Source organism: Balaenoptera borealis, assembly GCF_965194805.1.
Source record: "Balaenoptera borealis genome assembly, chromosome: 5".
Classification (NCBI taxonomy): Eukaryota; Metazoa; Chordata; class Mammalia; order Artiodactyla; family Balaenopteridae; genus Balaenoptera; species Balaenoptera borealis.
In genome coordinates this window covers 134602683-134628854 of record NC_138862.1, presented here as the reverse complement: position 1 = coordinate 134628854, position 26172 = coordinate 134602683, and the positions used below count along the sequence as shown (strand labels likewise).

The 26172-nt window shown below is 44.0% G+C and overlaps 1 protein-coding gene across 1 annotated transcript in view; it reads left to right on the top strand.

The window, feature by feature from the left end:
- The window catches only part of NEK11 (NIMA related kinase 11), a gene marked incomplete at its 3' end in the record, with an annotated part of 277731 nt that overhangs the window by 160106 nt on the left and 91453 nt on the right, over positions 1 to 26172 (top strand). Inside the window, 2 exon segments of the mRNA XM_082393620.1 lie at positions 13002 to 13028; positions 13031 to 13134. Coding sequence (XP_082249746.1) covers positions 13002 to 13028; positions 13031 to 13134 — 131 coding nt within the window.

Genomic DNA, 26172 nt, shown 5'->3' with positions numbered 1-26172 from the left:
TGGCTTTTCCTCTCCAAACCAGAAAAAATGTTTCAGAGAAATGTTATAGTTTTGCCTAAGGGAGAATCATTTTGGCACATAGAAATTAGAACACTACCTAACACCATACACAAAAGTAAACTCCAAATGGATTAAAGACTTAAATGTAAGACCAAACACTATAAAACTCTTAAAGGAAAACATAGGAAAAACATTCTTTGACATAAACCACAGCAAGATCTTTTTTGACCCACCTCCTAGAGTAACAGAAATAAAAACAAAAATAAACAAATGGGACTTAATTAAACTTAAAAGCTTTTGCATAGCAAAGGAAACCATAAACAAGACAAAAAGAAAACCCTCAGAATGGGGGAAAATATTTGCAAATGAAAAAACAGACAAAGGATTAATCTTCAAAATATACAAACAGCTCATGGAGCTCAATATCAAAAAAACAAACAATCCAGTTAAAAAATGGGTGGAAGATCTAAATAGACACTTCACCAAGGAAGACATACAGATGGCCAAGAGGCACATGAAAAGATGCTCAACATCATTAATTATTAGAGAAATGCAAATCAAAACTGTAATGAGGTATCATCACCTCACGCCAGTCAGAATGGCCATCATCAAAAAATCTAGAAACAGTAAATGCTGGAAAGGGTGTGATGAAAAGGGAACCCTCCTGCACTCTTGGTGGGAATGTAAATTGATACAGCCACTATGGAGAACAGTATGGAGGTTCCTTAAAAAACTAAAAATAGAACTACCATATGACCCAGCAATTCCACTATTGGGCATATACCCTGAGAAAACTATAATTCAAAAAGAGACATGTACCACAATGTTCATTGCAGCACTGTTTACAGTAGCCAGGACATGGAACCAACCTAAATGTCCATCGACAGATGAATGGGTAAAGAAGATGTGGCACATATATACAGTGGAATATTACTCAGCCATATAAAGAAACGAAATTGAGTTATTTGTAGTGAGGTGCTCTGTCATACCGAGTGAAGTAAGTCAGAAAGAAAAAAACAAATACTGTATGCTAATGCATATATATGGAATCTTAAAAAAAGAAAAAAATGGTACAGATAAACCTAATTGCAGGTTAGGAATAAAGAGGTAGATATATAGAGAATGGACTTGAGGACATGGGGTGGAAGGGGGAAGCTGGGGCTGAGTGAGAGTAGCATCGACATATATACACTACCGAATGTAAAATAGTTGACTGGTAGGTAGCAGCAGCATAGCACAGGGAGATTGGCTCGGTGCTTTGCGATGACCTAGAGGGGTGGGATAGGGAGAGTGGGAGGGAGGCTCAAGAGGGAGGGGATATGGGGACATGTGTATGCGTATGGCTGATTCACTTTGTTGTGCAACATAAACTAACATAGTATTGTGAAGCAATTATACTCCAATAAAGATCTATTATTAAAAAAAAAGCATCGACTTGAGAGCTTGAGGGAGACCTACATCCAAATGCATCATGGAGCTTCTTTCTGTCATGTGTTTGTGTGTGTGTGTGTGTGTGTGTGTGTGTGTGTGTGTGTAGGGGGGGAGGCCCTTTGGTGCACTTGATCATATAGAGGGGTGTCTCTCGAAGAAAAACTTACAGCAGAACCTGCTGTTGTATGTATTTATACGTGGCACTGTACTGTACTTAATTTAGCCCTCCATGCAGAAAGGGTCATGAATATGTATTTTGCCTAAGAAAATTCTTTCTTTTCACAGCCTCATGTGTGATGCTGCAGGCTAAGCTAATGAACATGGTTAATTTTAGCCTTAGTTTTGAGGGTTTATTTTAGAAAAGGTCACGGTACTGGTACTAACCTATAGCTTATTGTGTGAGAGAAGAAAGCATCAAAAAGATATAAAACCAAGCAACTGCTGCACATCTGCCCCCAAGAATATAAATGTATTGTTCGTATTTGAGATTTAGTTCCACTTAGAGTTAGTGATATAATTAGTAAAGTGGACTTAATGCCTGCTGTGCTGTGAAGACAGTGTCTGCTGTGGGGAGCTGGGAGGTCCATGAGCTGCCTTTCTCTGGGGTGAAGGGTGCGGGCTGGACATCTATTAAAGCCCCGCTTGTAGACACTGTGTAAAAGAAGGTTGGCACAGATGAGAAGGCTCGGTCTGACATGGTTCCAAGGGCAGGCGAAGGAGGCTGAGGCTAGATGGGATGGAGCCACTGCCTGGCCCTGCTGAGCCCAGGACTGTGAGAGCTGGAGGTCCTCGGGGGCCTGTGGTTCCACCTTCCATTTCGCAGGGTGGGGTTGGTGGTGGTGGAGGGCGTGCTGGTCAGGGGAGGGATGGAGGGTCCGAGAGGTGAAGGGACCCACATCCTAGGGCTTCAAAGCAATCTGGCCGAATTCCAACTGGAGGTTGCCGCCCAGCAGGGGAGGAGCCTCTAGAACAGCGCCATCCTGCGGATGTCTTACGAGGATGGAAATGTTCTATAATCTTGTCACAGGAGGCTTTCAAGCACTTGAGATGTGGCCAGTGTGAATAAGGAACTGAATTTGTCATTTTGTTTCCATTTAATTAATTGTAATTTAAGCCACATGTGTCTAATGGGTACCATATTGGACAAGGCAATTCTAGGAGGAGAGAGCGCTCTTAAAAGTACAGAAGTTGGAAAGCAAGAGCAAGTTCAGGGGAAAATGTAGAGTCCAGGTTACAAAAGCCAAGGTCCTGATCTAAAGGTACATATGCGAACCATCTGGAAAGCACCAGAAAGATGAAGCTGCCTAGACCTAGCCCAGGGCCACCCAATCAGAATCTCTTTTGGTGCCCACCTTTAACGGAGAGCGACCACATCCATCAGTAGGAGAAGGCAGGTCTGGGAAAGCAGGTTGCAACCAGATGATAAAAGGCCTTGGCTGCCAAGCTGAAGATTTCGTACTCAATTTTATTGGCAGTGAGGAAGTCCTTGGTGGGGAAGAGTGACATGGAAAGTGTGTTAGGCAAGATCTGTGACAGACTGGTTGAGACTGGAGGTAGTCACAGATCTGAGTGTTCATTTCTCCCTTGAAATCTGGAGTGCTCACTTCACCGGGGGCTGTCTACATGCTTCCCTGGACTGAACGTTGGTTCAAAATACTCCTTAGCAAATACGCTGCTGTAAGCCTCCAGCCCCACTAAATAGTGACTGAAAATTACAGTTGCTTCCCATGGGCCCAGAAGGGGATTGTGTAATGAAATAGAGATGCAGCAGCCCTTTGGCATATGGAGTAACGGCTTCCCCAGGACCTCCAGCAGGGGCCCCTGGTACCCGCAGAAGGGATGACTTACCATGGGAAGTAGTGATCACTGGTCTTAGGGTGCGCCCTTCTCCCCTATGACTTCCAAGCTCCAGTGAGAATCTTAGTGGCTGCCAATGGGAAGGGTATTCTAGGCCCAGCTGATGAGTCACTACATAACCCTGATAAACCATCTCATGGTTCACTGTGGGGGGGACAGATGGTTTTTAAAAATTGAAAAGGAAAAATAAAATTCAATGTAAGTTCAAGTTTAAAAATTGACAAAATACCTTTTCCAAAACAGCAAAGTTTCAGGGTCAGTTCATTCCTTCTAATGGTGTAGGGGAAGATATGTCCAGAGGTGAGAGACTGGTACCTTTATTAGCTCCCAGGAGGGCAGAAGCCTGGGGTTTAGGAATGATCCTTTTCTACACGGTGGAGTCCAACTGCCTCTGCCCAAGGAGTGTTTTCTCTAGCTCTGCAGTTGGCCCTTTTTGTATAAATGCTGCTTTTACACACCAATAATGATGTACCCTAGATGCCAGCTTAGACCCCATCCCTGGGAGATTTGGGAAGCTTGGCTCAAACTGCAGCTTGTCTAGAGCTCTCCTCTTAATCACTATGCAGGCTTCCCTCTGCTTGTAGCTCATGCATGGAAGCCGGTGGCCTCCACATGGCACTTACGGGTTCAGACAGTAAACCCAGCTTTCTCACCTGTACACGTGTTTGATGAGCTCAGCATCTCACAGAGCACATGACCATCCACCGTCTCGCTGGCTCTGAATCTCCCACCCTCCTTCTGCATCCCTTTTCTGGAGTAAGGCCAAAGCTCACCTCTTATTTCTGGTGGAAGGGATCCTATTTTCTCCCCCTGCACTCTTGTCAGCTATAAGAAAACTCACATTTTCTACCTGCTCAGGTAATAATAATGGTCATTTATTAAGCACCTACTAGGTGCAGGACACTATGCTATGTAGAGCATTTTAAGAAGACCTCAAGCAGGGCAGGTAGACTAGACCTCAAGAGATTAAAAAATTTAGCTGTCAGAGATATAATTGATAGCCGATGAAGGATTCCCTTTAGAAGTATCCATGGGAATGGGCTCTATTGTTTTCTAGAAAGTCTGAGGATTAAATGTGTAATATAAAAGTATGTAATCTTGCTGGCATCTGGCTATTTTCCTTTAAGGGGTGTTTACATTACTGTATAACCTCGCTTAGCTTTTATAAAATTGTATGTTGTAGCTATGAGTTAAGGTATTATTATTATAATACCCCAAGTTTTTGGTTGGGTTGCTTAGAAGCAGAGGCTGAGATGTTCACTCTGACGTATGTGTCTTTTGGGTGGGGTGGGATGGGTAGGGGGTATGTCTGGACAGGGCAGCGGAAGTTGCTGAGCAAGGATGTGGTCCAGCTGCAGACTAGCCTCCATAGTAGCTCGTGGCATGAATGACACCACAGAGTTGGCTCCACCTTGAGTCAGTCAGTCATCGGCCAAAACTGCACCTGGGGTCGAGGTGAGACCTAACCTCTTTGATAAGGAAATTCTTTGATCTGAGAGCAGTTGTCTGGAGAAGGGGGCATCTGTACTCCGTTAGCAGTTGGTATGGACCGAACTGTGTTCCCCTAAAATTTATATGTTGAAGCCCTAACCCTCAGGACCTCAGAATGCGACAGTATTTGGAGATAGGGCCTTTAAAGAGGCGATTAAGTTGATTGAAATGAGGCTGTTAGGGCAGGGCCCAAATCCATTCTGACTAGTGTCCTTATAAGAGAGGGAGATTAAGACACGAGAAGAGAGACACCAGTGCACAGAGGGTCAACCACTTGCAAGCCAAGGAGAAAACAAACTTGCCAGCTCTTTGATCTTGGACTTCCAGCCTCCAGAACTATGAGATAATAAATTTCGGTTGTTTAAGCCACCCAGTCTGTGGCATTCTGTCATGGCAAACTTAGAAGACTAACACAGCAGTCGGTGCTCATAGCAGCTGGAGGATGAGCAGGGCAACACTCGTGGATGGAGTGTGTTTGGTAAGGAGCTTTGGGTGGGGCATCAATAGCATTCACTACACCCACTTATAAATCAGAAAACTGTGACCAGAAAGGTGAAGTGCCTTGCCCAAGGTCACACAGTCAATGAGCAACAGACTTGAACCTCAGTCTACCTCTATAGCTGACCCTCCTAGTCACTATTCTGCAGTCTTTCTCAGAAGCAGCAGACATCACCAGTTAACTTGGGCTCCATTTCTGTCTTTTTACCCTAATTTGTCTGCACCTTACACAAGATGGAGCTCCTTGGGGAAACCAAGCCAGCTCAGCAAAGACAATGTCTGCATCTAAGTGCCTTCTCAAGGCATTGTCTTTTACCCTGTTGTTTGAGAATGGTGTAGCATATTAATCACAGGTTTTCCCTGCATGTGAGATGATGTCTTTATTTAAAATGTTTTTATTAAAAAATGAACTAGGGCAATCTTTTTCACATCCACAAATGCCATTTTTGGGAAAATAAGAAATTATGAGATCTGCCTTGTCAGTGTAATAATGACTGTTGTCATTCTGAGCACTGTCACTGAACATGGTCTTTGGATTGGCCACATCAAGATATAACAATAAATCGGTTTGTTTTTATTATAATTTTGCTCAGTATTTTCTGATTCAGTGTAATAGAGCCATTGCCTCCTTCAGAAAACTCGGACAGAAAGAAAAAATAAAGAAGGGCATCTCTGGGCAGCTGCCTGCTACCAAGGTCCCATACTCATCCCCAACTTGCCTCACCATAGCTAAAATACAGAGCATCTTCTCTTTATGAAGCGATTCTCACCCCCACCCTCCCCGTATAGAGGATATAGTGAGAACCATTTTAAAAAGTATTTTGTGGATATTGTTGACTTCCTCGGAGAAGAGGCAGAAACGTGCAAGTGAGTCTGTTGGATTTCCCAAATCACAAGTCATTTGGTCATGAAACATTAATCAATTCTGACAGTATTGTTAGATATGCAGAGAGAGGCAGGGTGCTCTTGCAGCTGCAGCAGAGTCTGGGACACCTGGAGAAAGCCACTGTCCAATGCGAGTGCCGTCACAGGCTGGGCAATCTTAAACTGAGGCCTCAAACTAGGCGGGCCTGTGGGATGTAGCTGGAGACGGTAGTATGAGGAAGACATATTTTACAGTTTGGAGTTATGACTCCATCTGAGATATAAGGTCAGAGGATGTGAGAGAGAGGGAGAGAGTAGGGCTCTCGGGAAAAAAATCCATATCTCCTCCCGATCTTCTCCTCCCCTCTCCTGCACCTCCCAAAAATAAACATTAGGAAATTCTTTGCATGAGATACTATATGGTAGTTTGAAAGTTCTCTCTCTTAGAGATGTAGGCATTCATTTACTCAACAAGAAGTTTGAGTGTCTGCTTTGAGCCGTGGGTTGGAGATACCATGATGAACAGGATGAGGACTCCTGCCCTCCAGGAGCTTACTGTTTACATTGTGCTAAACTAGTGGTTCTCAAATTTAAGTGTGCATCAGGATCCCCTGGAGGACTTGTTAAAATGTGGATTGCTGGACCCTCAGTGCAGTTTCTGATTCAGTAGGTCTGGGAGGCCCAAGAATTTGCATTTTTAATAAGATCCGGGTGATGCTGTTACTGCTCTTCTGGGGACCACCCTTTGAGAACCATTCTGCTAAGCTTGTTACCCGCATTTGCTCAAGGCAAATGGATGGCTAGAATCATTTAGGGTGATGGTGGGCTCACAGGCTGAGAAATTCCTCCCACATAACTAAGTTCCTTTAAAGGAAATTTGGTTTTGCCTTTAGGCGAAGCTCTTATCTTATTGGCTCTTAAAAAAAATTCTTTAATGCATTTCCTGATCATTTTAGAAGTTTAAAGAGCAGGTGCAATAAAAGACGAAGTATTGGGGAATTTATCATTAAACAGTTGCACTTGTATGTCATTTTCTCCTTGAAGGTCCAAAAGATAGAGCAATAGTTCTCAAAATATGCTGCAGCATCATTGAGTAGAATTTCAGGCCCCACCTCAGAGTAGCTGAATCTGAAACAGTGGACTTTGGGGCCAGGAATCTGTTTTACAAAGGCCTCCAGGTGATCCTGACCCACAGTCCAGTTTAAGCACATCTGAGACAGAGTTGGGCTGAGTGACAGTTGGGCTGAGTCTGAGTGAGGGCCCCTGGCATTCACTATTGCCAGCTGCCTTCAGATAATTTATCAGGATGACTAAGCTTCAATTTTTCTATCTCATAAAGTCAAAAGTCTATCCCTTGTTGTCTAACATCTTTCAGAGTTATGAGGAAGATAATCACAATTTTTATATATGACATGGTTTTACCAGTAAAGATGAAAATTCCTAGCTAACCATAAAATAGCACTAATGCAGTGGAATAAAGATAGGATTCAGGTAATTTACATTCCAGTCTGCCATGCATGCAGCTGTGTGACCTGTGGTTGATTATTAGCCTGTCTGAGTCTCACTTTAATTATCTAAAAATTGAGATAAAAAGGTTGTCCTGGTCTAACTTGAATCACTGTTACAATGATCAAGTGGAATAATGGATAGGAATGTGCTTTTACAGTCTGTAAAGTGCTGTGACTTTGGAATGCTGACTCATAGTTTTGTTCTTCCCCATCAATGAAATGGGAATAGTGCCCTATAACTCCATAGAGATTGTGAGTCGTGGAGACAACTAATGGCACAACAATTTGAGCTCTTCTAAAGTAAAGCGTATTTCTTCATTTTTTTGTCTAACATATAAATGTTAGAAGATGTAGAGATATTACAGAGTCTTATACATTTTATTATGGTGCTTCTGTAATAGTATATGATAGTACTTTTATTTGAAATAGTCACATCCTAGAGCAGTAGCTTTCAAAGTGTGGCCCCCAGACCAGCAGCACCGGCATCCCCTGGGAACTTGTTAGAAATGCACATTTTCAGGCCTCACTCCCAACCCGCTGGATCAGCAGCTCTGTGTTTTAACAAGCCCTGCAGGTGATCCTGCTACTCACTTTAGTCTTAGAGGAAGGGCTTTATTAGGATCCCAACTGAAGGGTCTGACAAAGAGCATCCTTTTCCTGGGACAGGGTAATTGCTTCTCTTTTTCTCCAGCATGGATTTGCAACAGCTGCGTTCAAGCTCAGGCAGCCGTTGTTGGATTCCTTCATAAACATGCTCCGTCACTGCCGCCCAGGGAAGTAGAGATCTGGATGCCACTCCTGAGCATCTGTCACGAGGCTGACTTCAGGCTGCGAAAAAATGAAAGCTATTTATCACAGACCATTTCCCCCTCATGACAGCAGAAATGAGCCTTAGCCTAACAAGGCTTCACATTGGGCCAGGGCTCAAAAAACACAGGGTTTGACAAACACAGTTTGAGCTGACTTATTTCTTTGGACTTTTCCCTTTGAAAATGCACCCTTTTCTGAGCTGCACCAAGTTAGTGGTATTTGCTTAAGAAACACTGGAGATGGGTTCATCCAGGTCTGTTTCATGACTTAGGCACTTTCCCCCTGTCCATTTCTTCCCTCCTCTCCTCCCTGGGAGGGGATCCTTGGTAGGAGAGGGAAGGGGACTGACTGTTATGGAGGGAGCCATGTTATGGGAGGTGGGGCTCAATATTTAGCAAGAGAAACATCTGTCTGTGGGGTAGAGCTGTGGTATTATCTGGCCGCCACCGGCTTTTGTAAATAGGGTTCTATTGGAATGCAGCCACTCTCATTTGTTTATGTATTGTCTGTGTCTGCTTTCAGACTACAAAGAGTTGGGTAGTTGTGACAGGGACTGTATACCCTGCAAAACCTAACACTTTTTCTATCCAGCCCTTTACAGAACAAGTTCGTTCACCCCTGTTGTAGAGGTTCCTTGTGAGTGGCCTGGAGGGAGCCGGGATGGAACCAGTTAATTGACAGGAAGGACAATGGGAGGACAGGAGGGTGTGAAACGCCCAGGGTCCCTCTGGGGCCCAGCAGCAGGGAGGGCAGCAGGAGGAGCCACTTCTTATTGCCATTTGAGTTGGGTACCATATGGATTTTGAGACGCGATTCTATTTAAAATATTGTTAAAAATTTTAACTTGATATCTCTTTGTGATTGCCTTATATTTATTTTCTTCCTGGTGTTGAGCATTACAGACAAAGCTACAGAGTTTTATGTTAAATATCAGTAACTTACATTTATTGGGCACATACCATGTGTACTGCACACTGCATCCATCATACTATGTAATGTTCACAACGATTCTATGAGACGGGTGCCACCATCCCCATGAGAAAACCGAAGGGCAGAAAGTTTAAATAACGCCTAATGTTATGAAACTGATGTCAGAGTCTCAATTTAAATGAGGGTCTTTTTGATGCCAAAGTCAGCATTCCAAACCAGTGTTTTTCAAATTGTGGGTTGAGAAATCAGTTTAGCAAGTTGCAACTAGCATTAAAAATGACCCAGCATTGGGGCTTCCCTGGTGGCGCAATGGTTGAGAATCTGCCTGCCAATGCAGGGGATACGGGTTCGAGCCCTGGTCTGGGAAGATCCCACATGCCGCGGAGCAACTAGGCCCGTGAGCCACAGTTACTGAGCCTGCGCATCTGGAGCCTGTGCTCTGCAACAAGAGAGGCCATGGTAATGAGAGGCCCGCGCACCGCGATGAAGAGTGGCCCCCACTTACCGCAACTAGAGAAAGCCCTCGCACAGAAACGAAGACCAACACAGCCATAAAAAAATAAATTAAATAAATTAAAAAAAAAAATGACCCAGCAATCCCAATATCTCAGGCATATACCCTGAGAAAACCGTAATTCAAAAAGAGCCATGTACCAAAATGTTCATTGCAGCTCTATTTACAATAGCCAGGACATGGAAATAATCTAAGTGTCCATCAACAGATGAATGGATAAAGAAGATGTGGCACATATATACAATGGAATATTACTCAGCCATAAAAAGAAATGAAATGGAGTTATTTGTAGTGAGGTGGATGGACCTAGAGTCTGTCATACAGAGTGAAGTAAGTCAGAAAGAGAAAAACAAATACCGTATGCTAATACATATATATGGAATCTAAGAAAAAAAAAAAAAAAGGTCATGAAGAACCTAGGGGCAAGACTGGAATAAAGACGCAGACCTACTAGAGAATGGACTTGAGGATATGGGGAGGGGGAAGGGTAAGCTGGGACAAAGTGAGAGAGTGGCATGGACATATATACACTACCAAATGTAAAATAGATAGCTAGTGGGAAGCAGCCGCATAGCACAGGGAGATCAGCTTTGTGCTTTGTGACCACCTGGAGGGGTGGGATAGGGAGGGTGGGAGGGAGGGAGACGCAAGAGGGAAGAGATATGGGGATATATGTATTTGTATAACGGATTCACTTTGTTATAAAGCAGAAACTAACACACCATTGTAAAGCAATTAACCTCTAATAAAGATGTTTAAAATATATATATATATATGTATATATATATACAGAAATCATCCACACATACACACACAAAAATCCTATGATAAGCCATAATGGAAAAGAATATTTAAAAAGAATGTATATATATATATGTATAACTGTATTACTTTGCTGTACAGCAGAAATTAATACATTGTAAATCAACTATACTTCAATCTTTAAAAATTAAAAAAAAATAGTGACTCTAAAAAACAAAACAAAAGAAAACAAAACAAAGAAACAAACCAAAAAAACACATTAAATAGAATGTGAAATGTCAGAGTATATCATTTGTAGTATGGGTAAATTTTGATGCATGAAGCTTTTGTTTTAACTATAAAGATGTTTTTATATATACACAAATCCAAGCACATTTCTGTATACTGGGCAACAGTGTAAATGATATTTCTTACTCTTTCATAGTCAACTTGAAAGTAAATATTCTTGCCTGAAAGTGGGGCTGGGGGGATAGAGAAAAAGAGGGAGAAAATATGAGTGAGTCAGCAAATGAACAACTGTCAGAGAGACAGAGACTCAGGGAATGGGAGAGGAAATGAGATGAAGTGGGGAGACAGAGAGAATGGACATCTCTGTGTAAGAGACACAGAGGCTCAGGGAGAGGTCAAGGGGGAGAAAGAGAGGCAGGAAGTCACATGGTTCTGTCCACCATTCCACTCAGTGAGCATGTGCCCCTGCTTGAGGACAAAACTGGAGACCTGAATTGTCCTCTCGGTAGATTTTGGTTTTTATATACTTCTCTTGTGGTGATCCTCTTGTCATTCTGAGTGTAAGTCAAATAAAGATTTTTATAAAACATGGCCCCTATATATAAATAGTCTGTTTCATCTGTTGCTCAACTGATAATAGGTGATCTGAGGGGAGAACAGGCTGTGTTGGCGTTACTAAGAGAAAGTGTGAGATTCCCAGTAAGCTCCTTCCTAAAGAACTGGCAAAGGCAGTTTTGAATATATGTAATTTTTGTCTTTTGAGCTGACCAGTTTTGATTCCTTGGTACTGCCTCTTGTGTTCTATGGAAAACTACAGATAGCAAAGATTTTAAAGTATCCTTTTGTCAGGGATTTCTACATACACTAAGTATTTTACTTTCAAGGGATTCTGGAATCAGTTAATGAAAAGTTCATTTTTACAGATGTGGAAATTAAGGGAACATTTGTATAAAGTTTCCCTACATACAGATGCTTTCATAAGAATCATATTGAATCTTCATAGCTACCCTGTTAGATTACCCTTATGTCAGCTTTACTGGAAAAATTAGAGCTCAGTTAGTTCAAATCCCTCACCCAAGTTTCTCATCGAAGAGGCTGTAGAGCTAGATTCAAACCTTGATTCTCTGACCCCAAAAATAGCAACAATGGGATGAAAAACAGTGCTCTGTGTTACAATTTAGAATAATTTTGTTTATAAGTCAGAGTATGGTGCAAAGCCTAAAATGCCCATGGTTTTAATGAGGTAGAGAGACTACCATTGTTTAGTTTTCTCCCCTCCCCAAGGATATTTCTCTATTTCTAGGTCCCCATTAGCAAACTGGAATTGATATCACTATGCTTTTTTGTGATCCATTCTTGGCCTTTCTTGGTTGAAGACCATTATAAGCACCAACTATATTTTTAGTTAGTAATAATATTGCATCAAGTAACTTAGGTAGCCACTTCTTGGCATCAGCTTAACTGGGTGGCCTTTACTTACTTTTTTAATAAATGCTGCATATCAATGTGAGTAAGTAATACCCCAGAGTGAACTCCATCTCAAAAGCCTTCATAGCCTGTTAGAAAAGAATTTTAACATTTTCCTCAGCTTGCCAAAATGCTATTGCTATATATCCTATCCCTCTTGCCTGGTCTCCCTACTAGTATTCTCTTTAAAAAAAGAAATTCCCAGGAAGAATGCTGACATTTATCCCCTCCAACTGTCTCTGCAAAAACTTTATGTGAGTGTGTAATAGGGTCCTGCAGCCAAGGCATCTTACCCTGCTTTTGCTCCTAAATCCCCTCGTTTGTAATAATGATTCATGCCTCTGAAGGTAAAGACTTTAGAAGAGATAATTTCTTCTCTTTTCAAGGTTTTATTCTTCCACTTTCAAAGGGTGGTTGCAAACAGAGTCATCCTTCCTTTCCTCCACTGGTTAACTGTGCTGAGTATTTATTACATTCCACTAGGTGCATTCAGGAAGCTAAGATTCAGCTCTATGCTCCATGAAAACTTTGTCAGTGCAAACAAAATATACGTCTCTGGGAAAACATGAGGGAGGTGTTCCTAGACTCATCATAATTTTAATGACTGGTGGGATCTGATTTTTGTTTATTCTTTATTTCAGAGATCCCAGAAGACCCACTTGTGGCTGAAGGTATTCTGATGATACATTTGACTCCTGTTCTGAAGAAAGTGAGGAGGGAGAGGAAGAGGTCAAGGATGCGGAACCCCAGCCTGCTTACAGGACAAACCAACAGGTACACGCTGCTCCCAGCAGAGGTGGTGGGGCTGTCCAAGGTGCTGAGCAGGCTGTGACTTCCCAGAAAGAGTCAAGGGAGTCTTAGAACCCAAGTAGGGGATGGGGAACTAGTGTTTGTTATACGGGCTCCACGTGATGTGTCTGGATTTCCAAGGCCGAGGGACAGGCAGGGCCCTGTGGAATTCTGCGAATCTGGTCTGGATATGTTGATGAGGGAAGGGCTGGAGCACCCAGTACTGATTCAGGTGAGAGGATGATACACGCTACACTGTTTGCACACTGAGGAGCACCCCACATACAGCTGTCAAATGAACATTGCACATGTGTCTTTAGAAGAGGGAAGAGGATATTTAAAATTATACTGAATACTTTTCTGTCTGGTAATCAGATTTGTGAGTCATGTCCCAGTGCACTAATTAGTTCTGGGGATGAGGCCCAGAGATCCTGGGCTTAGGAGATGGTCTTCCTGGCCACTCCAACCTCTGAATCCCCCCTTACATACAGTGCTGGAATATCTGAGTCTGTGTCCTTGCCATAGATTCTGTAACAATGACAAGACTTAGACCCATCTGAGTCATAGGCCAAGAAACAGCCCTGCATGTGATTTCACTGTTGGGTGTCTGCAGGAGAGGGGAAAAGTAAGAGTTACGTGAAGAAAAAGCAGATGACTTTGGGCAATTTACGCTCATATACTTGATTTTCTTTTTAGGCCATAACTTGATAACCTTCCCAGTCCTAAACTTCCATAAGGTACAGAAGCTTTTTACTAACTGGGAACCATTAAACTAGTAAGATAAAAGTCAATCAAAGGGCACCTATGTCGACGAAGACTTAATTCAGGAGAATTAACTGAAGGTGGTACACAATCCATTCAGTCCTTTCTAATGAAGAGTAAGCAATTCATCATAATATTCAATAAATAAAACCAGTAAGAAATGTTCTCAAGTTCTCCTTAAGAAAAGGAGAGAGAGGCAGGGAGAAGGGAATAGACGGGTATGGATATGGAGCTGAGCAGAGAAAGGGATGAGAGAAAGGATGAGAGAGAGAAATTGAGAGACAAATACATGAAGAGAGAAACAAATAAATATTGAGAAAAACAGAGTCCAGGCAGTGGGGATTCAGCATACCAAAATAAAAACACTTTCTTTATACCATTTCCCCATTTTTTCCAATGGACTTGTGAACAGAAACACCTCCTACCACGAATTGAAAATACAATTTTCATTTGCTTTTGTGCCACTGTCCTAAACAACAGAGACAAATGTCGTTACAGTATTACAGAAACTTCATTCTGTGCCTGTGCTTGCAAGGCACACGATGTGCAAAACACATCCTCTATTTCTGTCCAAAGCGTCAAGTGGTAAAATTTTAGCTACTAACATTATTACTTTAAAATGTTTTAAATAAAATAAAACTGACTTCAGAAAACAAAGGAATAAAATATATGGCAAACACCACCGAGGTCAAGAAGTAGAACTTTGCCAGCCCCTCCAGCAGTCCCATCTTTGGAGAACTTGTTAGAACCAAGGGTTGGAAATCGAACTGCCTGTACGAGTCTAGCCTTTGTCGCTTGTGGGTCATGTGACCTTGTGCAAGTTACAAAACCACACTGTGCCTCAGTTTTCTTTTTTTTTTTTTTTTTTCATTGCAGCTCTATCCACAATAGCCAGGACATGGAAGCAACCCAAATGTCCATCAACAGACGAATGGACAAAGAAGATGCGGCACACACACACAATGGACTATTACTCAGCCACAAAAAGAAACGAAATTGAGCCATCTGTAGTGAGGTGGATGGACCTAGAGTCTGTCATACAGAGTGAAGCAAGCCAGAAAGAGAAAAACAAATACCGCATGCCAACATATATATAGTGCCTCAGTTTTCTAATCTGTAAAAAGAGAGAATAATGGTTCCTGCCTCACAGAATAGTTTTGGGGATTAAATGAAGTAATCAATGTAAAGTACTTAGAATATGGACTTCCCTGGTGACACAGTGGTTAAGACTGCGCTCCCAATGCATGGGCCCGGGTTTGATCCCTGGTCAGGGAACTAGATCCCACATGCATGCTTCAACTAAGAGTTCATGTGCCACAACTAAGGAGCTGGTGAGCTGCAACTAAGGTGTCCGTGAGCCACAACCAAGGAGCCCACCTGCCGCAACTAAGGAGCCCACTAGCCACAACTAAGGAGCTTGCCGACCACAACTAAGACCCAGCACAACCAAATAAATAAATAAATAAATAAATAAATAAATAAATAAAATATTTTCAAAAAAGTACTTAGTATAGTGCCCAGAATTTAATGAAGTAATTAATCATGAGATATTAGCTGTTATTATGATAAAGCTATGTAGCCATCTTGTGGCTTTTTTATGATACTTCCAAAACTCTTTAATGCTAAAGTGAGAGTTTACAACTGTGGTATAAAATATATCCTTTCTTATTTATTAGGGCCAATGATAAATATCGAGCAGCGATTTTGCTCTCTGGGCTATGCCTCTGTAACATGTGGTTTGATAGATTGTGACTGATTTTAAATAGTCTATTGGGACAAGATGCTAAGGCCTCTCACATATATGTTGCTGTTTTGTTTCACAAAACCCTGTTGGGTAGTTATTCTTATCCCTATTTTCCAGATGAGGAAACTGAATTTCTGAGGGAGTAACTTGCCTGTGGCCACGCAGCTGGAAAAGGGTCAGAACCATGTTTCAGGCCCAGGTCCATCACATTTCCAAGCCAATGGTTTTTCTAGTACACAAGATATATCACCCTAGAATGAACTTGGCATAACAGAAGCGGGCGGGGACATGTCGAGTGAGTAGTTTGTATTAGAGATAGGTAATTACAACCCCGTTTGTTTTTCAATATAATTTCCCCTTCCCCAATGGTGGTGAGTGTGAGGTTGTGATGGGTATTTACCCTTCGCTTTTTAGGTTATTTTATTAGCAACACACAAATTACAGTTACAGAACCCTGTACTAAGACCCAGTCACTGCTGGCTCTGTAAACTGGGTGATACCTGCAGCCCTCTCTGGGATTTGCCTCTTCTCCCCTTTCCCCAGTCTTGCCCTTGACCCGAGCACCCAAGGTCTGCTTAGGTGGTCATCATACCCATGGCTTTTATGTGAGTAATCAGGTCAAAGTTGATATCCTCTTCCTTCAGATGGAACAGAAGTCACATGGTTTCTATTTTAATGGAAGAAGTACTTTCAAAAAGAAAGACAGCCATGGGCTTCATTGGATTTCTGGGTCCCTTGTGCCACCCAAGACAATCTTTCAGCAGCGGTCTCTCCAGAGCAGTTTTGTGAAGCACCTATTTGTCAGTTGTTTCTCTGCTTCAATAAGCACAGCATCAGTAGCCCCTTTATCACAAGCCCTTATGTTGTTGATGGCTCGTCTGTGAAGTCTGTGGTCACTGAATTGGAACCAGCCTCTCAGATCTCAAGAGAATGGAATTTATAGCTGTCATCATAACAGGGTTCTCAACAGTATTTGTGGGACCTGTCACTGAAAAGTGTTTCATGTGCCTTAATGGATATGTTTTAGGGCTGTGGACTGCTGGGTGTTTCTGTAGACCTTTACATCTTTCCCTTACTGCCTTGACCATCATTTCCCTCTCCACGACTAATCAATGTCCCACGTGCACCGGTGAGGTACATATGAGGTGGGCCATAATGATGTGACTCAGAACTCCCTCCGGAAAGGCTCTGCTGTTTAGTGAATGTGGCTTTCATTGACACTCGTTTGGAGAAGGCTCTTAGGACCATGGTGTTTGTTCTTGCTAAGATGAAGAGCTGTAGAGGCCCATTTCCCAGCTAATTCTGAAGTTTTTAATATATTTTCACCAAATCCTCCAGTGATTTTGAAATTCTCTCTGCACAGTGAAGCATTAGAAAAAGCAAGAATGACCTTGGAATGGCACCACAGGGGCAGAGAGATGGGTACAGGCTAAGCAAGGCCTAAGATTCCACTGAGGACTCTTGGAGCAGATTGTCATGGGAGTAGGTACCTCTAAGAGCATCTTCTGCTAGTGGAGTCATTTGTTTAATCAAGTCATAATTATTATAACAATAAGAGCTAACGTTTCCAGAACCTTCATTTTATGCCCAGTACTTTGTGTGCTATGTCAGTTTAGGTCTTATGGGAAGCAGATGACAAGATGGAACTAGAAATGAGAGAAAAGCCTGTGAGATGGGCAGGAAGAGCCTCAAGCCATGATGCTGGTCTGCATCTTTGAGGACAAGGGTGGGAGGGGAGAACAGAGGATGGGGTGAGAGCCTTGGCCTGCCATGCAGTTGTGAAAAAACCCTTGGCTGCACCGAGAGGGAACCCCAGGGCAGAGACTGCCCCTTAGAGGAGCCCAAAATGGGCAGACATGGCCTGGCTCTCGTGTGTCCGCCGTGCTCTCAGTGGCTGGGAGCTGCCCAGGAAGAGAGTGGCCTTGGCATGAACGTGCAATGACTCTGAAGTGGCAGCAGCTGGGGGCTGTCAACTCTCCACACAACCGGTAGCAGGCTTGCCCTCAAAGAGACAGGTCAGGGGCCCTTCCGTGGCTGCCACAGACCCATTGTTTCATTCAGTTCTTGCAACAACCCTTCGATGCAAGTGTATGTGATGATGTGTCTTCTGGTTGAAGTCAATCAAACTAGAATTTCACTGGCTGGAATTCAAATAAGGGAGAATGTGAGGGTGATGAAGAAGCTGAAGTAGGAGGAAGTTAGGGATTCCAGGCAATTCTGCCTGACAATTCTGTCAAAAAGCGAATGTCCCGGATTGAGAGCTATAAATCCAGAGTCCCCAGTGCCCCTCAGCTCCTGCGTGTCTCTCCGATTGTGAACCTCTTGGTGCTTTGAATTATTACCCAAGACTTAAAATATTTAAGGACACATGTTTTTCATACAACGCCCTCCCCAAGTGCAAGCTAGCTATTTCATTTGGTGCTCAAAAAAGAAACAGAGTATTTTGTCTATAATTGATTATTGTATGAAGCACTGACTTTAAAACTCAGGTCCCTTGAAAGATGAGACTGTTGTGCTATGCTAACTTTGCATGAGAGGAAACTGAGGCTTGGTGAGGCGCAGGAGCTTCCCTAAGGTGGCACAGCCAGTAAGTAGCAGAGCCGGACTCTCTGCCCTTATTTGCAGCCTCTCCTTTACACAGTCTTCTCCTGCACAGCAGTTACAATCCCTGCTCCTCCATGATGACTGAGAAAATGCACTTTACTCAGTCATCTGAAGGACTAGCTAAGGGGCCACTGCATTATCTGATCCTCTGCTGAGACCTGTTTTACTGAAAAGAATTACTGACCTGTGTACAAGGCAAAGTTGGTGCCAGTTCTAGGAAAAGTGCTGAGTTATGAAAATTAGAAATAAAATGAGCCTGCCTCCCATGTCTGTTATGGGATACAGATTTCATTCCTCCTACTGGTTTTTTTTGGTTTTTTTAAAAAAGTTTTATAGAAGGTGCCAGAACTCTTGAGTCCAAATAGTAGGACTGATTTACCTCCTATTTTGCATAATCAGACCTAATTAATTTAGCTTTATGCATGGGAGGAACCACTTTTTGTCTTGAATTACCTCAGTCATCATCACTTCTAAGAAGCAGCCAGCCCTGCTGCTGAATCATTTCCCCATCAATATCCCCTGGCCTGTGGCCCAGGCGATACAGCAGCCAGCCCTGCTGAAGTGTTACTGAACTCACAGTTTAGGTGTCATTCCTTCCAGGTAACAGGTGTCTGTAGACCCAATGTGTGCTGCTGAAGGAGTGACCCTGATGTGACAGTTTCTGCCCCCACCCCTATTCCAGCTCTCATATCCATCATGGTCATTCCCCCTTCTCGCTCTACCGTTTCTGGTCCAGGCTGAAGCACAGCTCATTGCTTGTCAGATGGGGGCCAGCAAAACCTTGCTCTTGTCTGGGACACAGCACAGTGGGCATGTAGAAGACTGTAGTCCTGACATCTTTTAAATTAGATCCAGTGTTGTGCTCAGGATCACACCTATACTTCTCACCCTGATGCCAAACCACAGAGGCAAGGGAGGCAATAGGTGGATAAAGACAAAGCACACTGGGCGGGAGGGCAGGGTCTGTGTGATCCTTCCAGGGTATGGACCAGAGGTCGCCCCCTCTGCCACCTCCTTGTCGGTGGGTGACTGAGGCACACAGGCAGATGGGGAACGAGGCACAACGGCCTGCACGGTGCTCGGCCGCGCTGCTCCTGGAGCTGGGGTCAGAGGTGCAGAGGTTTGCGTAGGTTTTCGCAGAGCTGACTGACTTGCAGTGGCACCTTCGGGGCTTTTCTCTCCAACCTACCCCTCTCCACATACACACACCAATTCCTGTCCCTCTCTGTCAACAGCGCTGGGGTGCCCTGACCACATGGGTGTAAGAGAGCCTGCAAAGAATATGAAAATCCTCCTAAACAGCCCTTGCAAACAAAAGGCCCAGCCCACTGTTTTGTGATTCAGTTACAAAGAGAAATTTAATTTTATTTTCTGAATATTTTCTACATCTGGAGAGAGAATTTTGGTGTTCAGTCTGGGAGGAAAGGGGTGTGACACACCTGGGACATTGTTGGAGGTGCTGTCCTTCCATTAACCTGCTGATCTGGGAGCACATGGGGCCACATCGTACCAGAGGAAGCGACCACTGTGGTGAATAAACAGCCACCTTGCAGTGCTCTCGGTGCTGTGATAAGTCCTTTATGTGCCTTGCCCCATGGTGTGCTCACCAGTAGTTTCTGGGAGTAACATCTTTCATCCCATTTTCCAAATGAGGAAACTTGAAGCAGAAAAAATAACCAATTTCCTAGGTCACTCAGTGCATTGCCAGAGCTGGAATTCAAACCAGTAAACACTCCTGTGTCCACTGGTATGCGTCCTGGGTGAGTATAGCACTTACTGGGGAATTTGGTAAAGGAGACGACAAGGAGATGCTTGGGACCTAAGGGACGGCCCCAGGATGTGTGAAAATGGAACATCTGATGATTTAAAATTATGTTCAAGACACAGGGCCAAGTTCCCGCTTACTCTGTGGGATTTATATGGGAAGAAATCTAGAACTGGAGTCAGAAATAGGAACCTGCCGTAAGGGAGTGTGTGTCGCAATGGCTGCCTTTTGGAACATGACCTTTCTCTCTCTGTTCCAGTCAACCTTCCTTCAACTGCAGGACTTTCTCCTTGGGACTGTTGGGCCGTGGTGAGAGAAGCAGTCCATCAAGAGCTTGTGAGCTATTGGGAGGGAGGGGGGTGACAGAGGCAGGCTCCCCTCCAGCTGCTGGAACTCTAGAAACGGGGGGGGGGCAGCAAGGGGAGGACCCTCCTCATCAGCTCCTGAAAACCCCGCTGCCCATGGTCTCGGGTAGGCGTCGTGGCGCCACTCCGTCAGCCCTGCTTTCTTATTTCTTCTCTCCATTCTTTACATTCCCGACTGTAACCCAGAATGTCTTGAGAATTCTGTAGTGGATGCCCATGAGTGTCTGTGAAACCCTAAAGCAACCCGCGGATGCCGACTTGCCGCGAACCTGGCATTGACGAGCAACACTGCAGTTAGGAGGCTTTGATAATGTGGAGGGAACAGGCATTAGCGGTGAAATATGGACACGCTGACAGTCACATCCAGCGGTCCCCAATGCAGTGACAGAGGCACTTTCGGTGTTACAGGACCTGGGTGGGGGGGCTTGTTTGCAGTTTGAGTTTTGCAGATGTGGCTCTGTTCCCATCAATACACACTCTTTAAGGCCTTTCTCCTGGGCAGAAGGTGGTCACTGGCAGTGAGATAGGAGTGAGGACATCAGCGTCCTGATTTCTGGGCAGCCTCCACAAAGGTGCCATCAGCTCTGCCCTATGGCTTTGTGCTGAACGGCATCTGCTGTCTTCCTACGTATTACGAATGCAGATGAGCAAGGGCTTGGCTTCTAATGAGATCAAACTCAGATGTAAAGGTCCATCTGAGTGTGCAGAAAATGGATAAGGTCAGCTTGGTGTTTTGGTTTCTGTAACTTAGTGACATTTTTCAGGGCTGTTTGTGGATATGGTTTGAAGGAGATGGACAATAGCTTAATAAAGCAACTTGCATAAAAGAAAATGGGTGGGGTTTTGCTCGGATCATTCCTTTATACATCACCTATTTGAGTGTTCTGGGCACTGGATGTACGGTGGTGAACCAAACAGACACAGCTCCACCTTCATGGGCATCTCACGCCCCCTCATGTATTTAAGTCCTATCCACAGACTGTCACCTCCCCCTTTTGTGTCTTCTTCAGTTCTGTCTCCCCGGAACCCTAGACTCACATCTCCAGTTTGCCCTGGAGTGGGGTTAGAAGTCATGTGGACTTCTAGTGGACGTCCTGAACTAAGAGTATCCCAAAGTAGACTAATAAACCCCAGCCTCAGTCCCAATCAGCACCTCTTGAGCCAGCCATGACTCACACCCTTTCACTCACATTCCACATCCAGTCCACAGGCAGAACCTCTTGGCTGGACCTTTGAGGTGTGTCTAGAATATGATCACTACTTAGCACCTCTACCCCACTGCCACTGTCACCTCCCCAGTGGATCATTGCGGTAATATTTCTAACTGGTCTCCCAGAGCTTTCCCCATCTCACTCAGAATAAGAGGCAGAGTCTGGTCAGAGGCCTTCTAGCTCCCCATCCTTCCATCACTATGAAAATTGCCCTTGCTCGCCCCACTCCATCCATTCCAGCCATCCTCCTGTTTCTGGAACACACCAGGCATGCTCCTGCCTTTGGAAGCCTGGAATACCCTCCCCTCCAGATACACAAATGATTTGCTGCTTCTATGCCTCCAAGTCTGCTCATGCCATCTTACTGGGGAAGACTCTGACTAATTGATGTAAAATAGCACTTGCTGGCCCGAGAATGCCCTTTTCCCTTCCCTGCTTTATTTTTCTCTCAAGTCCTTATCCCCATCTGAGTTACCACTGTTTGTTTGCTTATTCATTTATGGTCTGTCTCCTCCCACTAGAATGCGAGCTAGTAGGGCAGAGATTCTGGTTGGGTTTTATTTTCACTGCTACATTCCCAACATCGTGAACAGTGTTTAGTTTAGTGCTTAGAAAGCACAGAGCAAATACTCTGTAGATACTGCAGAATAAATGGATGAATGAGTGCCTATTGGTATAGGTAGCCCATAAGCCCGTCCACAAACAGATGAGCGTGACTAGGAAAGGAAGAAATTGAAGTAATAGAGGAACTGGGCACTGGGGGTGTGGGGAGACCTAGAAAGGGGTCAGGAAAGTTTCTAGGAGAGGACTTTTCAGCCATGACCTGAAGGATGGGAAAAGGCAGCCCTCCATGTATGGAAAGGGGGTTGGGAGAGGAGCACCCCAGAGAGGGGAGGAGGACGTGGGAGGGCCCTGGGCATGAAAGGACTCAGCAAGTTGGAGAAACCGCAGGGTGAGCAAGAAGGTGGCTGAGACTGGAGATGTCAGGCCAGCTGTAGCTACATTGTGAAGGCCTGATAAAGAGAGTAAAAGGCCAAGCCAGTGAAGGGCAACTGAAATAAAGTCTTAAAGTGAATCTATGGTGATAGAAACCAGAACAACTGTGGTTACAGAGGGTAGGGATTGGCTGGAAGGGAGCAGGAGGGAACTTTCAGGATGAGAGAGTGTCCTTTATCTTGTTTTGGGTTGTGGCTACATGGGTATATACATTTTTTAAATTGTACTCTTAAGATCTGGGCATTTTACTGAATGCAGGTTTTACTTCAGTAAAAATAACACATCATCAAGAGAAGAAAAACTACGAAAGAACTACAATAGATTTGTGATATTCATATACACATAATGAGATGTGTGAGTCCTTAGCCTGCATCAAGGCCACTTCTTTGGCTGCTTGTTGTCCAAGCGTGACTTTTCAGCTTGGAGGAGGTCCTGTGTGCCCTCAAATGAGATTTCTCAGGAAGAAAGCAGGTCCAGAATGACTGAGGGTGAGTAGGGAAGAGGGTTCTGTATGGTTTGGTGTCACCTTGTGGGATGGCTCTCAGAAGGAAGGTGACCAGGAGGTGAAGGAGATCAGCCCCTTTGCCCCTCACCCCTGCGGACATAGGGACCCTTAAACAGGAGGACATGCCTGGGGGTCTGAGTGAGATGGACTTGGCTGTGCTTTTCTCAATGGCTGGAGCTGAAATGGAAGGTTAAATCCGTCTTGTACATGTGTTTATACATATCTGCTGCTTGGGATTTTTCAGCAGATGGAGGCTGTGGTCTCAGGCCTGGCAGCACGTGAAGGCATCTGTTTCCACTAGCTTGGAGCAACTTTCAGCCTCTGGAAACAGGACACTTGGTAGCTGTGAAACTGTCCGTGTCTGTGTTGGTTAGAGCGCACCTCCTTGGACACATCTTTGGGAGTCAGCTTGGCCGCCTGCCCAGAGAGCGTGGAGGACACTGGATGGAGACAGAAGCCTCGAGGTGTGGAAGCAGGAAGCAGAAGCCTCAAGAGGCTCTTGAGAATGTCTGAAAATAGATGTACAATCACTCAGGGGCTATTGGTGCCCAAACTGCTCCCAAACTAAGGTCATATGGCAGCTGGTTGCCTGTCATTCATTCATTCATTCATTCATAGCTCACTCCTCGAGGGGCAGGTATACTAGTTACCATTTTACTGATATCAATGCTTTCTCTCTTTATCCATATATTCAGCCTCAAAGAGAGCTGTGTAAATTGTTTTCATTCACCCAACTTTATAACTAAAGCCTCTCCCATTGGTTTATTTCCAACTCGTTAAGTTTCAGAGTTGCTCAAAATTTCTCTTAAACAGATGCTTTGTTTGTTTTTAGCCAACTTACAGTTCTTTTTCTCTCATTTAACAAGAGGAAGGCATTCATTAGGGCGAGTGGAGGAGTGAGGGATGCAGCATCTGACGTCCCCTGCCTGGCCTCTCTTTCGTCCCTTGGCCATCTCCTCTTCATCCACACGAAGGCCAACTGTCCTGACACTCGGGACAGACACTCCTCATGGGACTAGGCTTCTCTGTGTGGGTTCTCATTGCTTTGTTCCCTAAGGGGATGGCAGAGACTCTTTTCTGCCCTTGTTTCCCCTTTTTCCTCTGAAACCGGGATTCAGCTTGACCTGCACACCATGACCGGAGTCTCTTGGATACATGACCATCAGCAACAGCTTGAGAGAAAAAGTTCTTCAGAAAGAAATGTCTTCAACTGCCATGATCCATTCCAACAGCTTGAGCAGAAAATTAAACCAGGTTCATGCCAAGATGCTGTGCATATTGGTTGTGCACCCAACATACATTCTTGAGCATTTTGTTTCAAACACATATTACAGTTAATATGTACCAGGCACATATCTATACACTATAAAAATGCTAACATATTTAATTCTCCCAACAACCCATCACACAGATGGGGAAATAGAGGCACCTATAGGTTAAATAATTTATTCAAGACACATGCTGGCAAGTGGCAGGGCTGGATTTAAACTCAGGCAGTCTTGCTCCAAAGTCCGGGCTCTGAACCACTAGGCTGTGCCCCCTCTCCTCTGGTCCATTCAGTCAGAGTCTCAGCTCTGTGCCAGTGGCCACCCTTCCCTCATGATTTAGGTAAATCCTGATCCATTCTAGAAGTCTGGCCATCGGGCTCCATTTGCCAGCAATTGGTTTAAGATGAATATGCAATTGATTCTGGCCATAAAGTATGAGGATATACTTTCTTGGGAAAGAGAGGACTCTGAGAATACTTGAAAAGTAACATACTAGGACTCTTTGTTTAAGCTATTTTATATAGGTTTTCAGTTACTTGTAGCTGAAACTGTCCTAGGTAATTTAGAGGCAAAATAAGGTTTTTTTTCTTTTTTCTAGCAAGAATATTGATATAGAACTATGGTTGAGTAATTGTTGGATTATATTTTCAAAACAGCATCTTATCAACTTTCAGATCAAAGGTTGAAACTTCAAGGAAAAAAACAATGCTTGTGATATGTACAAATGACAGTATTTGGGGCTTGCCTCTAAGACCTAAAGATAAAAATGTAAGATGCTGTGTAGCTCTGATTTGGTATAAACCTTTTAACTATTTACATGTTTACTCTCATGTTCTGTTGCAGATCATCCAGATGAGAATTTTTTTGAGAATTTGATCCATTGTGTCTATCCAGGTGTCAGATTCCAACAAAATACTGCTCATAGAAAATCTTCCTGGATTGCTTGTTTACACAATTCTTTATGAGATTTTTATGTTTTCCAGGAATCAGAATCCTCTAATTATATGTATGCATACATATATAGTTGAGGCCAAGGTGGATAAATCTGTGACCCAGACAATAAGGGGTCCAGTTCCTGGGTTTGTAGGGATCTGTAGGATCACAGGATCTATAGAAAAATAACATGGAGTCTACTAGATTGTGGAAGTGGGAAGATTAGTGAACCTGCTCCAGGGAGGATGAGCCATGAAGCCAGGAAAGCATGGGAGACCAGTGAGCACAAAGCTGAATTGGGCTGAGAACTCTTGAGCCTGCTGCTCACGCACCCCACACGTGGCTCTTACCCCCCAAAAGCTGTGCGTCCCACAGTGCCTGAGGGTGTATGCTCTGTGGTGGCCACAGGGGAAGAAAGCTTGTAGCAATGGCTGCAACCCACAGAGGGGCCATCTTCTGAAAGGCAAAGTTCTTCATTGAGGACCATTTGGGAAGTTGCAACAGAAAGTTTCCCAGAAGGCTCATGACAAGGATTCCACCAGAGGAAGCTGTAGTTTGTGGGGAGCCTGTGAGGTCATATCTGCCTCTGGGGTCACCTCAGAAGCAGACAGAAAATAGCCTTATAATAGAACAACTGGGAACCAAGAAGAAAGAGCAGATGGAAGCAGAAGATACACAGTCAGCTGGCTTGGAATGAAGCTTTGCAAATAAACGCCTCTGAAAGAACTCAGTGGGAGAAATGTATCCAAAGTTTTCGCAGGGAGTAGTGGAAGATTCAAGATGGTGGAGGAGTAGGTGGACGTGGAGTTCATCTCTCACCACAGATGCATCAGGAATACATCTATAGATGCAACAATTCTCACAGAACAC